This window comes from Anser brachyrhynchus, assembly GCF_964034855.1.
Source record: "Anser brachyrhynchus genome assembly, chromosome: 11".
Classification (NCBI taxonomy): Eukaryota; Metazoa; Chordata; class Aves; order Anseriformes; family Anatidae; genus Anser; species Anser brachyrhynchus.
Window position 1 is genome coordinate 17,349,972 of NC_137706.1, and position 17,252 is coordinate 17,367,223.

The following is a 17,252-nucleotide window of genomic DNA, read 5'->3' on the forward strand; positions in this document are numbered from 1 at the left end:
TTTAGCTTTAATTTGGCAGTTTGTTTTCAGGCACGAAAATGGTTAGCACCCAGCTGAATTCCCAGGTCATCCTGTCATCCACGGACCTCGAGAATAAATGGGGGGGGGGAAACACACGACCTTCCCCCTTCGGACTTTCCCCACTGCCACTCTTCCAGCCCTGCAGGGCAAGGGGCTTTTGGAAAAGGGGAGAGAGGGCGACAAGAGGGGCTGTGCCCCCTGCGCCCCTCTCACCACCGACCCCTGCCAGGAGGGGGGCACATCGTGGGGCTGGGGGGCGAGGAGGGCAGGGGAAGGACCCCCCCCCAGATGCCAGCACCCCCTTGGCGATAGGAAAAATTCATTCAAGTGGGACCCGTCTCCATCTTCCAGGTGCTGGATGGACTTGGCAGGAGTGGGAACTTGCGGAGCCCCTGTGCGTGGTGGTAAGGGGCAGTTATAGGATTTCTCCTTCCTCTGATCGATACCGGTCGTGGCCGCCCCCCCCTGCCGTCCCCGCCCCGGCCCCGGCCCTCCCCGAGGGCTGCGGTGACAATTGCCTCCATACTTTTTCATCCCTGTTCTTGGTGGCAAAACCCCATTGTAATTTTCATTAGCCCAGTAAACATGCAATTAACATGCAGCACTGTGGTTAACTTAATTCCTGTTTTAAGGCAAGGACAAGCAAGAAATGGAAGAGCGTTTGTTCCATTTGTCAAGTATGACACACTTCTCACCATAACAGTTTCTGAAAATAAAAGCTCGGCTCCCCACCACCACGACCACCACCCCTCTTTCCAGAAACCCCACACACTGATACACGCACACACACACAAAAAGGAGCAGGAATCCATTAGTTGGAGAGTATTCTCCTGCCAAAGGCGGTATAATGTATTCCAAATTTTCCCAAGCCCTCACTGTACTGGGGTCCCGTTTCCCCCCCTGGGGAAGGGGGCTGACGAGTTGATATTCCTCGTGGCTGAGGGCTCCAGCCTCCCCCGAACCGTATTTTTTTTTTTTTTTAATAAAATAAAACAAACGTGCTTGCCATGCCTAAAAGTTGCCATGTTTGTGAAGGGGGTGGGGAAAATGTCTCCAAGGGTTTCAATTAGCAACAAATGATTATTGCAACGGATTTTTGGTAATGAAAAAATGTGGAGTACCTCTTTCTAGCTGGGATCTCAGGGGCAGTGAAGGGGGGGGGGGGGGGGAGAGAGGAAGAGAAAGGGAGAGAGAGAGAAAGAGATTGCTGATTAGCTCGGATTCTTTCCCAACTTGCTGTAGCGTGTGCTTGCGTTCCCTGCCGACCCTACACAGGACACTATATATTTTTCCCCTTCGGTGCATGTGTTGATAGTTCAGCCTGTAGTTGTTTGCGGTTGGCTTTTTTTTTTTTTTTTCTTTCTCTCCCTGCCCAGGAGGGGGGAGGTGGGAAAGGGGGGGCTGAAATCGGTCGCATCCATCCTACCCCCACAGTCATTAAGTTAGGAGATTTCCCTCTTATTTTTTTCCCCCTTTATTTTTTTTTTTCTCCCCAATTGGAAGGGTGGGTTGTGATTTTTTTTTTTTTTTAAGTCTCGCCTTTCCAGCTCCAAACAAGGTGTAGCGAGACGCTCTTCCTTCTAAGGAATGAAATGAGAGACAAGGATCACTCAAAGACATCTCCTACCTTGGGCTTGGGGATTTTTTCTTAAAGGCGAGGCGCACATTCCTAAGCAGCTATGTACAAAGCCCCCCCTGAAATCTTGTCTGTGTAAAGTTAGAGTGTGTTCAGGATTTTTTTTTTCCTCTCTCCCAAGGCTGATCGCTAATAATACATCGAAAGCACTTCCCTTTAGGTTGTGGGAAATCTATTCCCTTCACCTTGCCTCCTTTTTTTTTCCCCCCTGAAGGCTGTAACTTTACTTTTTTTTTTTTTTTTAATCAGTTTGCACAATCGCTTAGATAAACACCAAGAAGGAGACTTCTCTTTAATTACCCAACGCACATCTTTCTGGGGGGCAAACAGCGGTCTGATTATTTTTTTTTGTTTGTTTGTTTCACCTGCCAAACTAAAGGAGAGGTAGAAAAAGGAAGATGCAAGCGATTTGGGACCTTGAACAAGGCAAATATGGTTTTGGTATGTTTACTTATAGTTTTTTTTCTTCTTCTTTGACACTTTTTTTTTTTCGGGCAATGTGTTGTGATTCTTGTGTTTCTCTTTTAAGGAAAACAAAAAATCCAAAAAAGCAAATGTTAGCTAACGTGCGTCTTAAACGATCGTTTCTAAGGTTACGTGGGTTGCTCTAAGGAGGGGAAGAGGGGAGGGGGGGGGAGACCCGACTCGGTGGAATTGCAGCACCAGCAGCTAGCACGTCCTTTAGCTAAATAAAGCAAGCAGCAAACAAACAAACAAGCGAGCGAAACCCAACGACCGGAATCCGGCTTCCAGGTCCGAGGCAGGAAAGCGCCTCAAAGTCATTTCCAAAGCGGCGCCCGGGACGCGGAGCCCGGGGCCGGGGCTGCGGGGAGCGGCGGCAGAGATCCGAGCCGAGCCGAGCCGAGCCGGGCCGGGCCGGGCCGGGCCAAACCGAGCCGAGCCGGGCCAAGCAGAGCCGGGCCATGTCGGGCCGAGCCGAGCCGAGCCGGGCCGGGCAGGGGGAGGCAGGAGGTGGGGGGGGGGGGACACGGCTCGGACCGGGGGGGCGCAGGCGGCACCTGCCCAGCGCCGCCGGCTGCGGCCGCAGTTTTAGGTAGCAAAAATAATAATAATTAAACAAACAAAAAAAAAAGGTCGGTGGGGAAGGTCTGGTGCTGAGATCCCCTCTCCCCCTCCGGTCGTTTCCCTGGTAGAGCACGTACAATGGAAAGAAGCCGGAATATACTCACCCGCCGAAGGTGTGGTTGGCAGCGCGGCTCAGGCTTTAAGGCAATTATTTATCCTGTATTATTGCAAAAGGCGCAGGTCTGACTTAAGGCAGCAAAAGTGTTTTGCTCTGACAACAGCGTGCGAGGCACGGTTCCTCGTTTAAAAAAAAAAAAAATCACAAAACAGGATCTCTCTCTCTTTCCCCCCCACCCCCCCATCCCTTACCACTATGCCTTAAAAATACCTATTCGGTCCAGGGCTCGCAGAAACCCTGCTGCAGAAATCTTATAGTCCGGTCTAGGAGTGCCCAAGCCAATTAATTTTAAATCCTTAGGAATTAATCAGATTAAAATGTACAGAAGTTTCATTCTCGTATGCATACGTGAGCCAAAAGTCGTTTCCCTTTAAGAGATCCTTTTCTTTTAAAGTTGAATTTTAGGCAGATAAGAGACTTACACTAGGGGGCAGCCAGATACTGTACTTGCTCCAATCTTAAGCAATTTTTTTTCCTCTCTCACAGCATATGCTCTGATTTAGCACTGTAAATTTTTCAGAGGACCCAACTCTGACAGCCCCTGGTGATTTTCAAAGTACCACAAGCCAGTGGTTAAAAATTGCATTGACTTGGAAGTTCAGAGGCACACAATAGGAGCCACTTTCCCTATTCATGGAACTTCAGTGTGGTGGAAGAGAAAAACACACACATACTACATTGAGGGAGAAGAGGAATTCATTGAATTCTGTTAGACGTAACTGCTTTCCACTGAGTTCAGAGCGAAACTCGCTATTTGTTCGATGCTGTATTCATATTGCGATTTAATCTAGAAAGAATTAGAGGACTGTTAGGCAGCTTTCTGCCGGGAAAGCAGCTTCCCCCTCCTTCCTCCTCTTTTTTAAAACCCAAAGATTTACACCGGCTCTATCCCCAACTCTATTTTAGCAAAATAAATCCTTCCACTCCCTCTCATTAAAATAAATTTACATCTGCAGTAAAATGGCAGGAGGGATGCGTTTATTTATTTGGGGAAACCAATACAGTCTGACTTTTCAAAGAGAGCGGTTCTATTGTGACTGGGCTCGGAGAAGGACAGTTGGGAATCTCCCCCTTCTTCGCGAGGCGCTCGGCTTGCAGATATTATTTAGCAGAATTAGCTGCAGACCATTTCTACCTTCGCCTCTTCTGCCTCTACCCCCTCGCAGGGGTGTTTTCAAATAAATAGCAAGGCATCTAATGGTGCTAATAGATAGTTATATGGCTACATCCCTGCAAGAGCAAATAGTTAATCTGGGGCATTCTTCATTAATGCTTGAGCAATCAGCGTATACGGCAGCTTTTAAGCGTGTATCAATGGCTTTTCAATTTTACGATCATACGTTCAAACTGTTCCTATCGTAGGTCCTGCTAAAACCGCTTTCTCTTCTGATTTCTGCATTTGTCAGGACGGTATTAATGCTTTTTTTTCTGCATATGGTGAATTAATCCTGTTTACTTTGTCAGATTCGAGACAGGAAAGCCTTTTTTTTTTTTTTTTTCCTCAGGAAATTCAACATCAGCAACAATCTGTGACTATCCTGCATTTTGCACCCCCACCTTCTCCCCCTCTGTCCCCGAAAGGTGACCTCCTCGGGGCCGGGTGGCCGGGTTGTTTGGGAACCAGAAGGCTGTTGCTCTCCTTTTACCGGGGAAAGCTTCCTCTCCCCATCCTCAAAGCCTTCCCCGGCCCCAACTGGTCCCCGCTTCGGGGAGAGCGAATTTCGCCCCGGCAGCCTCGACGGGGATGCCGCAGCCTCGTCTTTTGAGACCGAGCCTCCGAGCATCCCCGTCCGTGGGGGCTGAGCAGAGGGGGAAAGGCACTTTTGGGGGCTTTGGGCACCTTCCTCATCCCCTCGGCACCTGCGGCGAGGGGGACCCCGATATTTCTGCGGCACAGAGCGGGGGGCAGCGGGGAGAGGTGCGGGGCGCTGAGCCCTTTTGCGGGGCCGGAGGCGAGCGGACACGGATGCGTGGCTGGGAGCTGGTGTTTCTCCCTCTCTTTGAGAAGGTTTTGGGTGGTTGTATTTTTTTTTTCAGGTTTTGCTTTTTTTTTGCTTTATTTTTCTCTCTTTTTCCTCTCCTCTCTCCGTCCCCCGGCCGGTCGCGGTGTATGCAGAGACGGGCGGCTCTCCCCGCGTCCTTAGGGGGTCTACCCTCGGCTGCTGCTCTCGCCGCGCCTACAGGGCGGGTGACAGAAAATTCACGTTAAAAAGAGACAAAAAAAAAAGCGCAGAGAAACAAAGTTGAAAGCGGCCGGACGAGCCCGGGCTCCCCGCGGCGCTGCGCGGCGGGGGGCGAGGGAGAAGCGGGACGGCTCCGGGCCGGGGCCGGGACCCCGCTGAGGGGGCACGGGGGGTTCCCAGCGCCCTGCCCGGCCCGGTGGAGCCCGGTAGAGCCCGGCCGGGCGCGGAACCTCCGCGCAAACCCCGCGCAGGTGCGGCGGAGCCGTGAGCGGCCCCGGCCTCGCCCTGCCCCGGTCAGGGAGCGGGGCGGCGCCTGCCCTCGGGGTTGATCCCCCTCCTAACATCACCCCACTTCATTTTTATTCCACTTCTCCCCTCTTTCGCCCCCTTAACCCCCTCCGTGACGGAGGGGGGGGGGGGGTGTCCCCAGGTGAGGGCAAGGAGGAGGAGGAGGAGGAGGAGGAGGAGGCGGCGGGGCGAAGCGCGCAGCGCCCTGCCCCACACCTCCGCCACGGCCGCCACCACAGGAGGCGGCGGCGGCGGCCTCTAGGACCGCGCGGGCGTCGTCGTCGGCCATGGCGAGGCCGCGCAAGGGCGGCGCGGGCCAATGAGGGCCGTGGGGCGGCGCGCGCGCTGCGGGCCACTCAGGCAGCCCCTCCGTCAGGCAGGCGGCAGGCAGGCAGGCGGGCAGGCCGCGCCGGCCCCGCCGCGCAAGGCGCCCGGTCGCCATGGCGACGCGCGCCGAGTTGCAGCAGCCGTGTCAAAGTTCACTCCCTCCGCCAGCGGGGCCAGCGGCCGGCGGGGAGCGCGCCCGGCCGCCCCTCCCTCCTCCTCCTCCTCCTCCTCCTCCTCCTCCTTCTTCTTCCTCCTCCCTCCCTCTCTCCCCTCCCTCTTCGCCGGGGGGGCGCTGGGGGAAGGGCTCCCCCCCCCCTCCCCTCACACACCTCACACCCCCTCCCTCAGCGCGCCCCCCCCCCCCAGAGCGATGCTGCGCGCTGGGTTGTGATCCTTCCCTCTCTCCTCCTCCTCCTCTCCCCTCTTTTATCATCCCGGCCGGGCGCTGCGCTGCCGAGTTGACTCCTTCCCTCCCTCCCTCCCTCCCTCCCCCCCCCCCCTTCCCCTCCCCTTCCTCCTCCTCTCCCTCCCTCCTCGCAACCCCCCCCCCCCCCCCCCGCCGCCCCCCTCTCCCCCGCCCGCGCCGTGAGCACCGGCGGCGCGCGAGGCGAGAGCCCACTTGCGAGGCGGCACAAGCAGCATAAGGCAGCGCGGCGGCACCCGAGCACCACCACCGGCACCCCGGCACCGCCACCGGCACACCCCGGCACCGCCACCGGCACCCCGGCACCCGCCACCGGCGACCGAGCACCGGCAAAGAGCCCGAGCAGCACCACCGGCACCGGCACCAGCAGCACCGGGAGAGATCGGCCACCGGCAGGAGATACCGCTGATAATAATTAATAAAAGAGACAGCCCCCCCACCCACCCGCACGCACCGAGAGAAAATTAAAAAAAAAAAAAAAAAAAAAAAAAAGGAGGAGAGAAAAGAGAGAGAGAGAGGAGGCAGAGAGCAGCGCCCGGGCGGAGCGGCGGGAGAGGAAGAATTAAAGCGAGCGAAGGAGGGAGGAGAGACAGAGCGGAGAGAGAGAGGAGGAAAGAGGAGGAAAAAAAAAAAAAGCCCACAAAAACAAAGCGATCGCAGTTGATGTTGCTGCCGCAAGCTGGACTTCCCAAAACTACGGCGAGACCGTCCGCTCTCCGCGCCGAGAAAAGTCTCCTCAGCTGTGCGTGCTTTTTTCCGCTGTGTGTGTAATCTTTAACCTTTTATTCATTCTTATTTTGATGGCTTTCCTGAATGGCTGACTGCGAGCTTCCCTGGACCTGGCCCCCCGACACCCGCCTCTCCTCCTTCAACTCCTCTGCTGCAGATCAGCTCTAAGAGAGAGAGGGGGAGATCTCCGAAGAGATTTTTTTTTTTTTTTCCTCCCTCCTCTCTCTCTCTCTCTCTCTCTCTCTCTCTCTCCCCCTTTTCTCCCCCAACCCCCCCGGCTCTCTCTGCTCTCCTGGAGCCCCGGCCGCCGCCGCGCCGCTCGCCCCCCCCCGCGCCCGCACCTCCGCCGCCGGCCCCGGGAGCTCCCCCCGCCCCGACCCCGCTGAGAGGGGCAGAAAAAGGAGGAGGAGGAGGAGGAAAAAAAAAAAAAAGGCAACAAAAGAGAGAGTGGGGGAGAAAGAGAGAGAGAGGAGGAGGAGGAAAAAAAAAAAAAACCCAGACTGCTGCAAAGCTGAGCTGAAAAGCAAAGCAAACAAACTTTGAAAATAAAGGGGGAACAGGAAGTTTGGAAACGGTGTCCAATAGATATGGCAATGGTAGTCGGTGCGTGGCGAGACCCCCAGGACGATGTGCCCGGAGCTCAGGGAACGCAGCCTTCGCAAGCCCCGCCGGTGCAGGGACCCCCGGCCGGGGCCCCGCACACCCCACAGACCCCGGGGCCCGGGGGCCCTCCCAGTACGCCAGCCCAGACCAACCCGCCAAGCCAGCAGAACCAAGGAGACAAACAGCAGCAGCAGCAGCACATTGAATGTGTGGTTTGTGGGGACAAGTCTAGTGGCAAACATTATGGCCAGTTTACCTGCGAGGGTTGCAAGAGTTTCTTCAAGCGGAGTGTAAGGAGGAATCTCAGCTACACTTGTCGTGCCAACAGGAACTGTCCCATTGACCAGCACCACCGCAATCAGTGTCAGTACTGCCGCCTCAAAAAATGCCTCAAAGTTGGCATGAGACGGGAAGGTATTGGGATTTCATTTGTTTTGCAATTTTTTTCACTCACTGCGTTTTGCTTTTGGTTTGTTGTTGGTTTTCCTTTTGCCTTTTGAATTATTATTATTATTATTGTTGTTGTTGTTGCTCCTCTTATTTTTACCCCCCCCCTCCTGACCCCCCCCCCCCCCCCCATCCCTCGGCCAGCTCCCTCCCCCCCTCCCCGAATAAACAGCCAGAAAGTTTTCTCGTAATGGAAGGAAGAGGTGTCGGCGAGGGTGGGCAGGGGAGGCAGGGGCTCTTGCATGCTTCCCCCCCCCCCCCCCCCCGCGCCCGTAATTGATTTGTGTTTGTTTTCATTTTGCTGATGGAGGTTTATTGCCAGTGGATTTTTAGTTTCACGCCGCTTTGCGAGCGAGGAAACGGTGGCTCTGACGCCTGCTTGCTTGTCCTTAGCGCTCCGGGCTGCATGTCCAGCGTCGCCCCCCGGCCCCGGCAGCCCCCCGTGCGCCCGGCTGCGCGCACCCACCCACCCGCGGAGCCCCCCGGCACCCTGCCTTAGCTCGCGAGTTGGTTTTTTTTTTTTTTTTTTCTTTTTTTTATAAACCCAGGCGGTTCGAATTACTGCTACAATGGAACTCACCCTACCGAGGCTCTACAGCACTCCACTGTGGATTCCCAGCCGGATTTTCCTCCTTTAAAACCACAAATACACGCGTGCACAGCCCCGCGCGTGGGTGCGCGCCCGGCCGCGCCGTGTGCCCGCTTCCCCGCCGGTTTCTTAGCTCACTTTTCTCTTCTCCCCCCTCTGCCCTCGCCCCTCCGGCGGAGGCAGGGGCCAGAAGGGGAGGCTGGGGGGAAAAGGAGCAGCCCAGAAGTAAGTGAGGGGTGCCCGGCTTCTCTGCGAGCCGAGCCTTTGTGATATAAAATTAGAGGAGAAATGTGAGCCTGCCGTTTGCCAGTGCGTGCTCCGGGGCTGGACGCCGCTATGTAGGTTAAGGGTGAGGGGGCTCGGGACTTGCCGGGCTCCTCTTCTTTGTGTTTCTGCAAGAGTAACTAACCTCGTAACGCGGGCGAGAACAAATATAAATCAAGCACGTTTTAGGCGTTCGCCCTCCTCGCCGTCTCCCTGCCTCCGAGCCCTTTTTCTCTCTCCCTTTTCTCTCGCTGTCACCGTGGAAATTTATTAACAAAATGAAAGGCCCACTTTTCACCGGCAGCCGAGGAAGGTGCCGCCGGATAATGCCCCCGGCCCGGCGGGGGGACCTGCCGGGGGTGGCGGGGGCTGCCCTGGCCGCCTTCATTTTTATTTTTATAAAAGGGCCGAGCGAGGCTGGGGCCGGGGGTGCTGAGGGGGGGGACAGCAGCAGCAGCGGCGCCCGTGTGCTCGGGGGGCGAGAAACACGGTTGGGGGGGACCGTGCTCCGGGTCTTGGGGACCGTATTGCCGGTGCCCCCCGCCCCCGGGCCGCCCCGCACCGATGGGGGGCACAAAGCCGAACCCCTCGGAGCCGCAGGAGGGGTGGCTGGGGGGGGGGACGAGGGGGGGATCCTGGGTTTCCCAGCGCCGGGGCCGCCGGCCTGGCTCAGCTTTGTTGTTGCCGGTGCTGGAAGCGGAGCCCCCGGAGCCCCCCCGGCCCCGGGTCAGCCCGGCAGGCAGCGGCACACAAAGCGGGCTGGGTTTGAAGCGAGAGGGGCAATTCAGATATTAATAGCTGTAGTTTCTTCTTTATTTACTGCAGCGGTCCAGAGGGGCAGAATGCCACCCACACAGCCAACTCACGGTCAGTTCGCCTTGACAAACGGGGACCCTCTCAACTGCCATTCCTACCTATCCGGATATATCTCCCTTCTTCTGAGAGCCGAGCCCTACCCCACCTCCCGCTTTGGCAGTCAGTGCATGCAACCCAACAACATCATGGGCATCGAGAACATTTGCGAACTGGCAGCTAGGATGCTCTTCAGCGCGGTGGAGTGGGCCAGGAATATCCCCTTCTTCCCAGACCTGCAGATCACAGACCAGGTGGCCCTGCTCAGGCTGACCTGGAGCGAGTTGTTTGTGCTCAACGCTGCCCAGTGCTCCATGCCCCTCCACGTAGCCCCGCTCCTGGCAGCCGCCGGCCTCCACGCTTCGCCCATGTCTGCTGACCGAGTGGTCGCCTTTATGGACCACATACGAATCTTCCAAGAGCAAGTCGAAAAACTGAAAGCCTTGCATGTCGACTCCGCAGAATATAGCTGTTTAAAGGCCATAGTCCTCTTCACCTCAGGTAGGCAGCGTTTCTTTGCTCTTCCGTCCCTCCCCCGGCCCCTCCGAGAAGTGCTCGCTCTTGCCAAGGGGAGCTGCCCGCAGCCCGGCCCTGCCGCGGCCCCCCCCGGGCACCCCGGGCAAGGAGAGGGGCTCTGGGGGGTCCCTGCGAGGCCTCGGCTCTCAGCAGCCCCCCTGCGAGGTTGGACGAGCGAAAAGCTAAATAATAACAGCCACGGCGACGAGGAAAAGACGAGCAGGGGACCCCCCCAGCCCCCCCGGTCCCTCGCTGCATAGCGCTGGGGAAGGGGGAAGAGAGGGGGAGCCGGGGGGAGGCACCCATTCGCCACGAGAGACTGCGCTTTTCCCATTGAAAATAATATTTTATTTAACAGTGTAGCTCTGGGTTGTTGCATTTAATGACACGCATCCGAACAGCAGCAAAAAAATCTGTTTGATGTTGTTAAATACGAGTCGTCCTATCAGGGAAACCCACTTTAAAAAGAGGATCATTTTATGGGCAGCCAAGAAGGGAAAAGAAAAAAAAAAAAAAAAAAAAAAGCCCTGCAGGATTAAAAAATTGAATTAAAAAAAAAAAGTCAAATGCGCAAAGCTGAGTTTAAAATATGTTCCCTGCCATCCCATAAAATAAAATAAATCAACTTTCCAAAGAGCTGTCTCTGATTTAAACAGAATGTGGCAGTGAGCAGTTCTGTGTCATTTAAGCTGAGGGGAAAAGTTTGCATTTGTACCCAGCAGGAACTGCAGCGTCCAAAGCGAGTAGCGGGTGCGAAGGGATCATTACCATAAGTAGACAGGGACAGCATGAAAAAGTGAGAGGAGAAGAGAGGAGAGGAGAAGAGAAGAGAGGAGAGGAGGGAGAGGGAAGCTGCCGCTCGGCGGTGCAGTCCCGGGGTGGCACAAGCCCGCCTCTCCCGAGGCAGAGCTCGAGGTGTTTCTTGGATAATCAAAGAGAGGGGGGAAAAATATGTGTCAACTTTGGCTGCCTCGAAATAGTGCATGAGTTATAAAGCAATAATTGAGTGCGTTGTGAAATCTAATTAGCTTGCACTAGAGTTTAACCTGGGTGAGTAATAAACCTGATATTAACTCTGGAGGCTAAATATTTTTTTTTTTTTGAAAAAAAAAATCTGCTCGCTAATTTGTGCAATACGTTATCTCAGATTGCTAACTTTAAGGCTGCAGCGGCAACCCACTGTGCTGGAGCCCTAGAAGTTTGGCGATTGAGTTTAAAAATACATATATTTATTCTGTAACTCACTCGAAAGCTTGGGAAAGTGGCCACGCGATAAACATATGAATGGAAGCAGGACCTGTAAAATAATTACTCATCGGAGTTTTTTAAAGCCTGATATCAGGAAACAGGAAAAAAATGTAGTTTATGTGGGAAAAGAAGGGCTCACAATCCGTTCCTTGTTGTGTTAAAGGGGGTCTGGGGAACGAAGTCATTTTCTGGACTTTGTCCAGGTTCTGGGTCGTGACCTAAACTTCCTTTTATATATTATTGCTTTACACATAAAAAACTTCTCCCCCCCCCCCCCCCCCTCCCCAAATCACTCGTGCTAAAGTCCTGAGGTGATCGATGGGCAGGGCGCCCCTCGCCACGGGGACACGGGGATCCCGAGTGGGGCTGCCTGGCCGTGGGGCGCTCATTTGATTTTCTGTCGCTTTTTAGGATGCATTTTCCTCTCCCTTCGCCCAAACGCCCAGCGAGAATCCCACACACGCTCCCAGGCGGCCCCAGCCCCTGGCCAGCGCACACCCACGCCCGAGTTTAGCTGAAACCCTGCCTTTCTCCAAAACCCCACTTTTTTTTTTTTTTTTTTTTTTTTTTTTAGCCTTCTGAGAAAACAATCGTCCGATCCTGTCGTAACTGTTTAAATTTATTGCTATTTTCCAAATGTGAGGCCTGGCGTGTAAATTGCCTCCCAACTAGATAAACGGTTCTTGTTATCTGATTCTGGGGAGATAGCCCCGTGCACAAGCTGGGTTACGCATGCGGCTCCTGCAGCACCCCAATAACAGCCACTGATGGAAAGCAGACGCACAGAGATGCATATAATGTTTGCTGCTGCCTCTTTTTTTTTTTTTTTTTTTTTTTTTTTTTAAATCTGGGTTCTAATGACTCGCAGAATATGCATGTGTTAGCCCTGTGCCTAGGAAAGCCACAGGGAGGTCAGGTCACAACCTGTGCTCTTTCAGCACAGACGTCTCTGATTTAAAGGGAACTTATTGTATTTTAGCGTATCAGAAAAAAAAAAAAATGTCCAGACCCTATCAGGGAGTTTTCTTCTTGTAAGGGCCTTTAGGTTTAAAAAGAAGAAGAAGAGGAAAAAAAAGAGGGGGGAGTGGAGGGGGGGGAAGAAAGAAAGAGAAAAGAAAAGAGGGGGGAAAAGAAACAGCTCAAATGAACAGAGAGATCACAGTTTGCATGGCTGCCTCTGAATAGGCTAAACTGACAAGATCAGTTTTAAAGGGCCACTTAAATCAGTTTCAAAGACTGAAGAAAAACGCGTTGTCTTCTTTGGGGGAGAATCTGTTGCTGGATCCGGGGCGCCATTATCCTTGGCTGGGCCAGTTTTTTATTATTATGATGCTGATTATTATTTCCATCGCTATCAGTAGTGTGCCTTCCCATCGCATGCTCAGGCTCTCCGCGCTTATTTTCCAAAGGTGGGGGAGGAAGAGAAGCTGCCTCTCCCCCCTTCGCCCCAAGCTTTCCCTGCCCCCGGCCTTGCCCCCAGGACCCCGAGGCAGGGACCTGGCCCGGCGGCACCTCCTGGTTGTGGGGTGCAGCCCCGACCCCCGCTCCTGGAGCTGCTCTCCATCCTAACGAGACCCTCCAGGAGGGAGAAACGCAGACGAACGCAGCAAAGAGGGAGATTGTCCCTTTTGGTGAAACCCACTCAGGCTCTGGGGGGCAAGGTAATGGCGCACTTCATTCTAGCGAATTAAAAAAAAAATCAAATTAAAATTTAAAAAAAAAAAAACTTTTTAATCTGATGATTGTTTTCTTTTTTCTTTTCTTTCTTTTTCTTTTTTTTTTTTTTTTAATACACTTTCTTCTAGATGCCTGTGGTCTCTCTGATGTAGCCCATGTTGAAAGTTTACAGGAGAAGTCACAGTGTGCTTTGGAAGAGTATGTTAGGAGCCAGTATCCCAACCAGCCAACACGATTCGGGAAGCTATTACTACGTCTCCCCTCCCTTCGCACTGTCTCCTCTTCTGTCATAGAGCAATTGTTTTTCGTCCGTTTGGTAGGTAAAACCCCCATAGAAACCCTAATCAGGGATATGTTACTGTCTGGCAGCAGTTTTAACTGGCCTTATATGTCCATTCAATAAAATATTCGAGAGAGAGAAAAAAAAATAAAAATAAAAAATAAAAAATGAGAAGGGAGATGAAAGAGAGTGAAAGGAAAGCAAATGACATTTGGGTTCTGGTTGTTTCTTAAATTTCCTTCTGCTAAGAAAGGATGTAAAAGGATGTTACAAGTTTGCTAAGAGAAGACAGGAAAAAAATTAATGGACTGTGAATTTAAAAAGAGACTGTCAAATGAACTTTTACAGAATGCATTAAAAACTCCCGTATCGTTCAGAAAAAAAAAACTTGCTACTTATCATTTTTTTGTAAAAAATAAAAAAAAGAGAGAAAGAAAAAAGAAAGAAAGAAAAAGGAGAAAGAAGAAGAAAAGAAACGATGGTGGGCTTTTTCTTTTTTTCTTTTTTCTTCTTTTTTTCTTTTTTTGGGGTAAACTTTTTAAAAAATTCTCGCTTAAAGTGCATTTAAAGGAAATTTGGAGAAAATTAGCAGAATGGAAGAAAGTAAGTCTTTTTTTTCCAAATTATTAATTGTCCTATGTGTCTATGTACCTATAGCTGTTCTTTTTTGTATTTTTCTGGTTTCAAACCAGTTTATTCTGTGGTTCTATAATAATTTTTGATATAATCTTGGCTTCTTTAAAAAAAAAAAAACTGTGTATCCTTAAAATATATGTTCTGAAAGAATTAAAACTGAGTCCACGAAAGTATCATAGGAAGAAAGGAAAAGAGAAAAAAAAAACCACTCAACAACACAATGATGGAAGCGCACTTAAGGTGGTGACCCAAAATCTAGCTTGAAGCTGAGAGAGCTATAATTATATAGACCCGAATGAACCACACGTGTCATATAACTCCCCCCAAATCTAGGTTTTTTGATATTTCGGACAGAAAATGAACTGTGGGGATTTATTATAGGTAGAAGGATTCGTGTCCAAGACACACTGCGGTTTTGATTTAAAAGCAAACAAACTAGCAAAGTGAACTTTTGTAATTTGAATTGGGTTCCACATAGTTCATCATGAATTGTTATTAAACTCCTCTATCTGTTTGTATATTTGCAAGCCCTTTGTATTATAATAATTGTTGATATTTTCCCTTTTTAAAAAATACCATTGAAATCAGCATGACAAAATAACACTGTTGGCACTTATAGATAACGTGATTGATTCAGTATCTTAGAGTTTACAGTTTTGTGTTTAAAAAAACTGAAGGTTTTTTTTTTTAAGTGCAACATTTCTGTATACTGTAAAAGTTATAATAACTGAACTGTTTGGTCGAGTCTTTGTGTGTTATATTCCAAGGAAAATTGAAAGTATTCAGAAATTAAAATATTATTTGATATCTGAAACTTGTTTGGCTGTCATAAATGTCTTTCAGAAACCGCATTACTTCTCTATAGTTTGCAGTCATTTAAGTCCATAGGCGATTGATTTGTTTACTTGTCACAGTAAGTTTGTAGCAGATGTATTGTAGTGTATTTACCTGTTTAATTCCGGGATGGGGGTGGAGGACTTAAGTTCGTGGTTTATCTATGGTTTTAGGAAGTACCATGCTGAAATGGTAAACCATCATCCCCCATTCATCTAATCCTCATGTTAATTAAAAATGGATTTTCTGGAAAAAGAGAAAAAAAAAGGCCCTTATTTTTGTCACACTTAAGTGCCTGCGTAGGAAAGGTATTGTTGTGAAAAAGTGTTAGAAATCTGGAGATCAGTATCTATTTTATGATCAGAATGGGGCGAAAAATCTTTTGTAAATGTCTGACATACGCGCACAAGATCATTCAAGCAAGGTAATAGCAGTATTGTAAATATAGGTCAGTTGTTTGCAATGAGTTTTCTTTAAGTACGTGTGATTTTTTATAATACTCTGTAGTTGCCATCTATCGTTGTCATTGAGAGGTCTTCAAATGGAGTGGCTTTAGCTTCTAGCACCGAGGACTCGGTTTTTAATGTACATATACTCTCAAGTGGGTTTGCTTTTTTTTTTTTTTTTTTTTTTTTTTTTTTTTTTAACCTTAGACTGTGAAAGCGTGACCACAGGTCATCTCTATATTTTGCATAGGGGATGCATGCCCGTGCGTCTGCTGGCACACACGCCTGCGGAGGCGGCCGGGCATCTTCCCTGGGTGGATGCCGGGCCCTGCCCGCAGCCCTGCCCCGGCCGCTCCCCGCCGCTGCTGGGAGCGCGATCGCGGAGCGCCGGGGCCGGGGTCCCGGGGGCGGCCAGCTCCGGCCCGAGCAGGAGCCCCCCAGCCCCGCAGGAAGGCAAGACTGGAGGCAAGACGCTGTGCTTTGCCCAGGGGGGTTGGATTTTGGTCCGTGTGGTGTGCGTGTCATTTATTTTTTATTTTTCTCTCTCTCCCCCCCCACCCCCCCCCCACCGCCCGCCCTCTCTCCCCTTGGTCTAGAGCAGATGCTTTGTATGTGAAAGCTTGCAATTTTGTTCCCGGCTGAGGCTTCCCCTCTCCCCTTCCAGCACACGTTACTACACCATGTTGTGGTTTCACGAGAAGAGAGGGAGGGAGGGAGGGAGAGAGATCATTCTGTAAAGTCGATTAAAGCCTGATCTTTGGTGCGTTCCAGTCAGACACATCTGTACTGGGGGCTGAGGGGCGTGTGACTGTGAATTTGAGCAGAGTTTCACATCTGAATCATGGCTCCTTTTCTATAAATATATAAATATATATAAATATATAAATATACTATTATTGCAGGGGATTGCTGACCTCTAGATTTAGCTTTTTCTATTGCAAGTGCTATCCATGTGAGTGTGTGTGTGTGAAGTTTTTATGCTTACTAAGAACACAGGATCTTGACTTGTTTGTTTTGTGTTAGTTTATTGTAAACAACCATTTGTTGTAAATTGTTATTGGCATTAAATTATAATTTATGATTTTCAAATCCAAAACATTCTCTGCTTTTTATGTTTTAAAGCCTGTAAGCTATCTCTGTATTTATAAGTTTCTTGCAGCAAGCTTTGGTTCACAGAGAATAATAGTAAACAGAAAATGCACCAGGGTTAAATAAAAACACACACACACACAACGCACGCACACACACACGAGCCCCATGTATATATGTTTGGAATGCTCAGAGGAGGATTTGTTTAGGGACTTCAGTTAGTTTTAAGTTTATAGCATTTAAAGAAAGTTTTTCTTTTCATGCTGAGTTAGAACAAAAGATCTATCCAAAGATTGAATTGGACAAAAGAGGAGGGTTGGGATCGAGAAGCTTGTTCTATGTGGAATTGAGATCTTTTTTTTTTTTTTCTAAGAGGGAAAAAAAAAAAAAGCTGCTAAACATGGCGACTCTTTCCCTTTAAGTCTCTAATTTTTTTTCCCTTGCCGTTCCCCCTCCTAACCTTCCCTTTTTTTATTTTTCTCCTTTTTTTTCTTTTTTTTTTTTTTTTTCAATCCGATCTTAGTTCGCTTCATTCCTTCCCCACCACCCCTGCCACCGGCGCTGGGTCTGGCGAGGAGGAAAGCCCCAAAGGCGACCCGGAACGCCAGCGAGAGCTGCACAGCCTCCCGCGGTGCAACCACCACGGCTCGGGCAAGCTCTTCTTCCCCCTCCTCTTCCTCCTCTCTCCTCCTCCTCCCTCCCCGCCGCCTCTCGCCCCAAACCTTCCCCGACCCTCCGGGCTCGGGGGGCGCGGAGAGGAGGCGGCTCTCCCAAGTTCAGACAAAAGCGGAGGGCCAGGGGCGAGAGGAGGCGCCTGGCGGCGGTGCCAACCCGCCCGTGGGGCTGCCGAGGCCGGGCAGAGCCCCGAGACCCGCGGGGGGCTCCCCCGGAGGCCGCTCCGCCGGAGGCCGGGGCTGGGTCGGGAGGGATGGGTGGAAAGGAGAAGGGGGGGGGGGAGG

The 17,252-nt window shown here is 51.2% G+C and overlaps 1 protein-coding gene across 5 annotated transcripts; it reads left to right on the forward strand.

Moving 5' to 3' along the window:
* Nucleotides 1–1,214: 1,214 nt before the first annotated feature.
* Nucleotides 1,215–14,738, forward strand: NR2F2 (nuclear receptor subfamily 2 group F member 2). 5 transcript variants are annotated; one of them, XM_080607092.1, is made up of 3 exons: nucleotides 1,215–2,098; nucleotides 9,520–10,068; nucleotides 13,137–14,738. In XM_080607092.1, exons 1-3 carry the CDS (start codon nucleotides 2,056–2,058, stop codon nucleotides 13,409–13,411), a joined length of 867 nt encoding a protein of 288 aa, XP_080463218.1. In that variant the 5' UTR covers nucleotides 1,215–2,055; the 3' UTR covers nucleotides 13,412–14,738. The 5 variants fall into 5 exon arrangements, with proteins under 5 accessions (XP_080463218.1, XP_080463219.1, XP_080463215.1 ...); XM_080607093.1 differs by having other exon boundaries at nucleotides 1,222–2,098; nucleotides 9,541–10,068; XM_080607089.1 differs by lacking the exon at nucleotides 1,215–2,098 and adding an exon at nucleotides 6,120–7,829.
* The last annotated feature ends 2,514 nt before the right edge of the window (nucleotides 14,739–17,252 follow it).

What these genes read in the sequence shown, in the direction of transcription:
- NR2F2 (XM_080607089.1), top strand. Translation starts at nt 7,400, where the DNA reads ATGGCAATGGTAGTCGGTGCGTGGCGAGACCCCCAGGACGATGTGCCC. An exon ending in AGTTGGCATGAGACGGGAAG is followed by an intron (nt 7,830 to 9,519) that starts GTATTGGGATTT and finishes TAATAGCTGTAG; the next exon opens with TTTCTTCTTTATTTACTGCA. An exon ending in CATAGTCCTCTTCACCTCAG is followed by an intron (nt 10,069 to 13,136) that starts GTAGGCAGCGTT and finishes ACTTTCTTCTAG; the next exon opens with ATGCCTGTGGTCTCTCTGAT.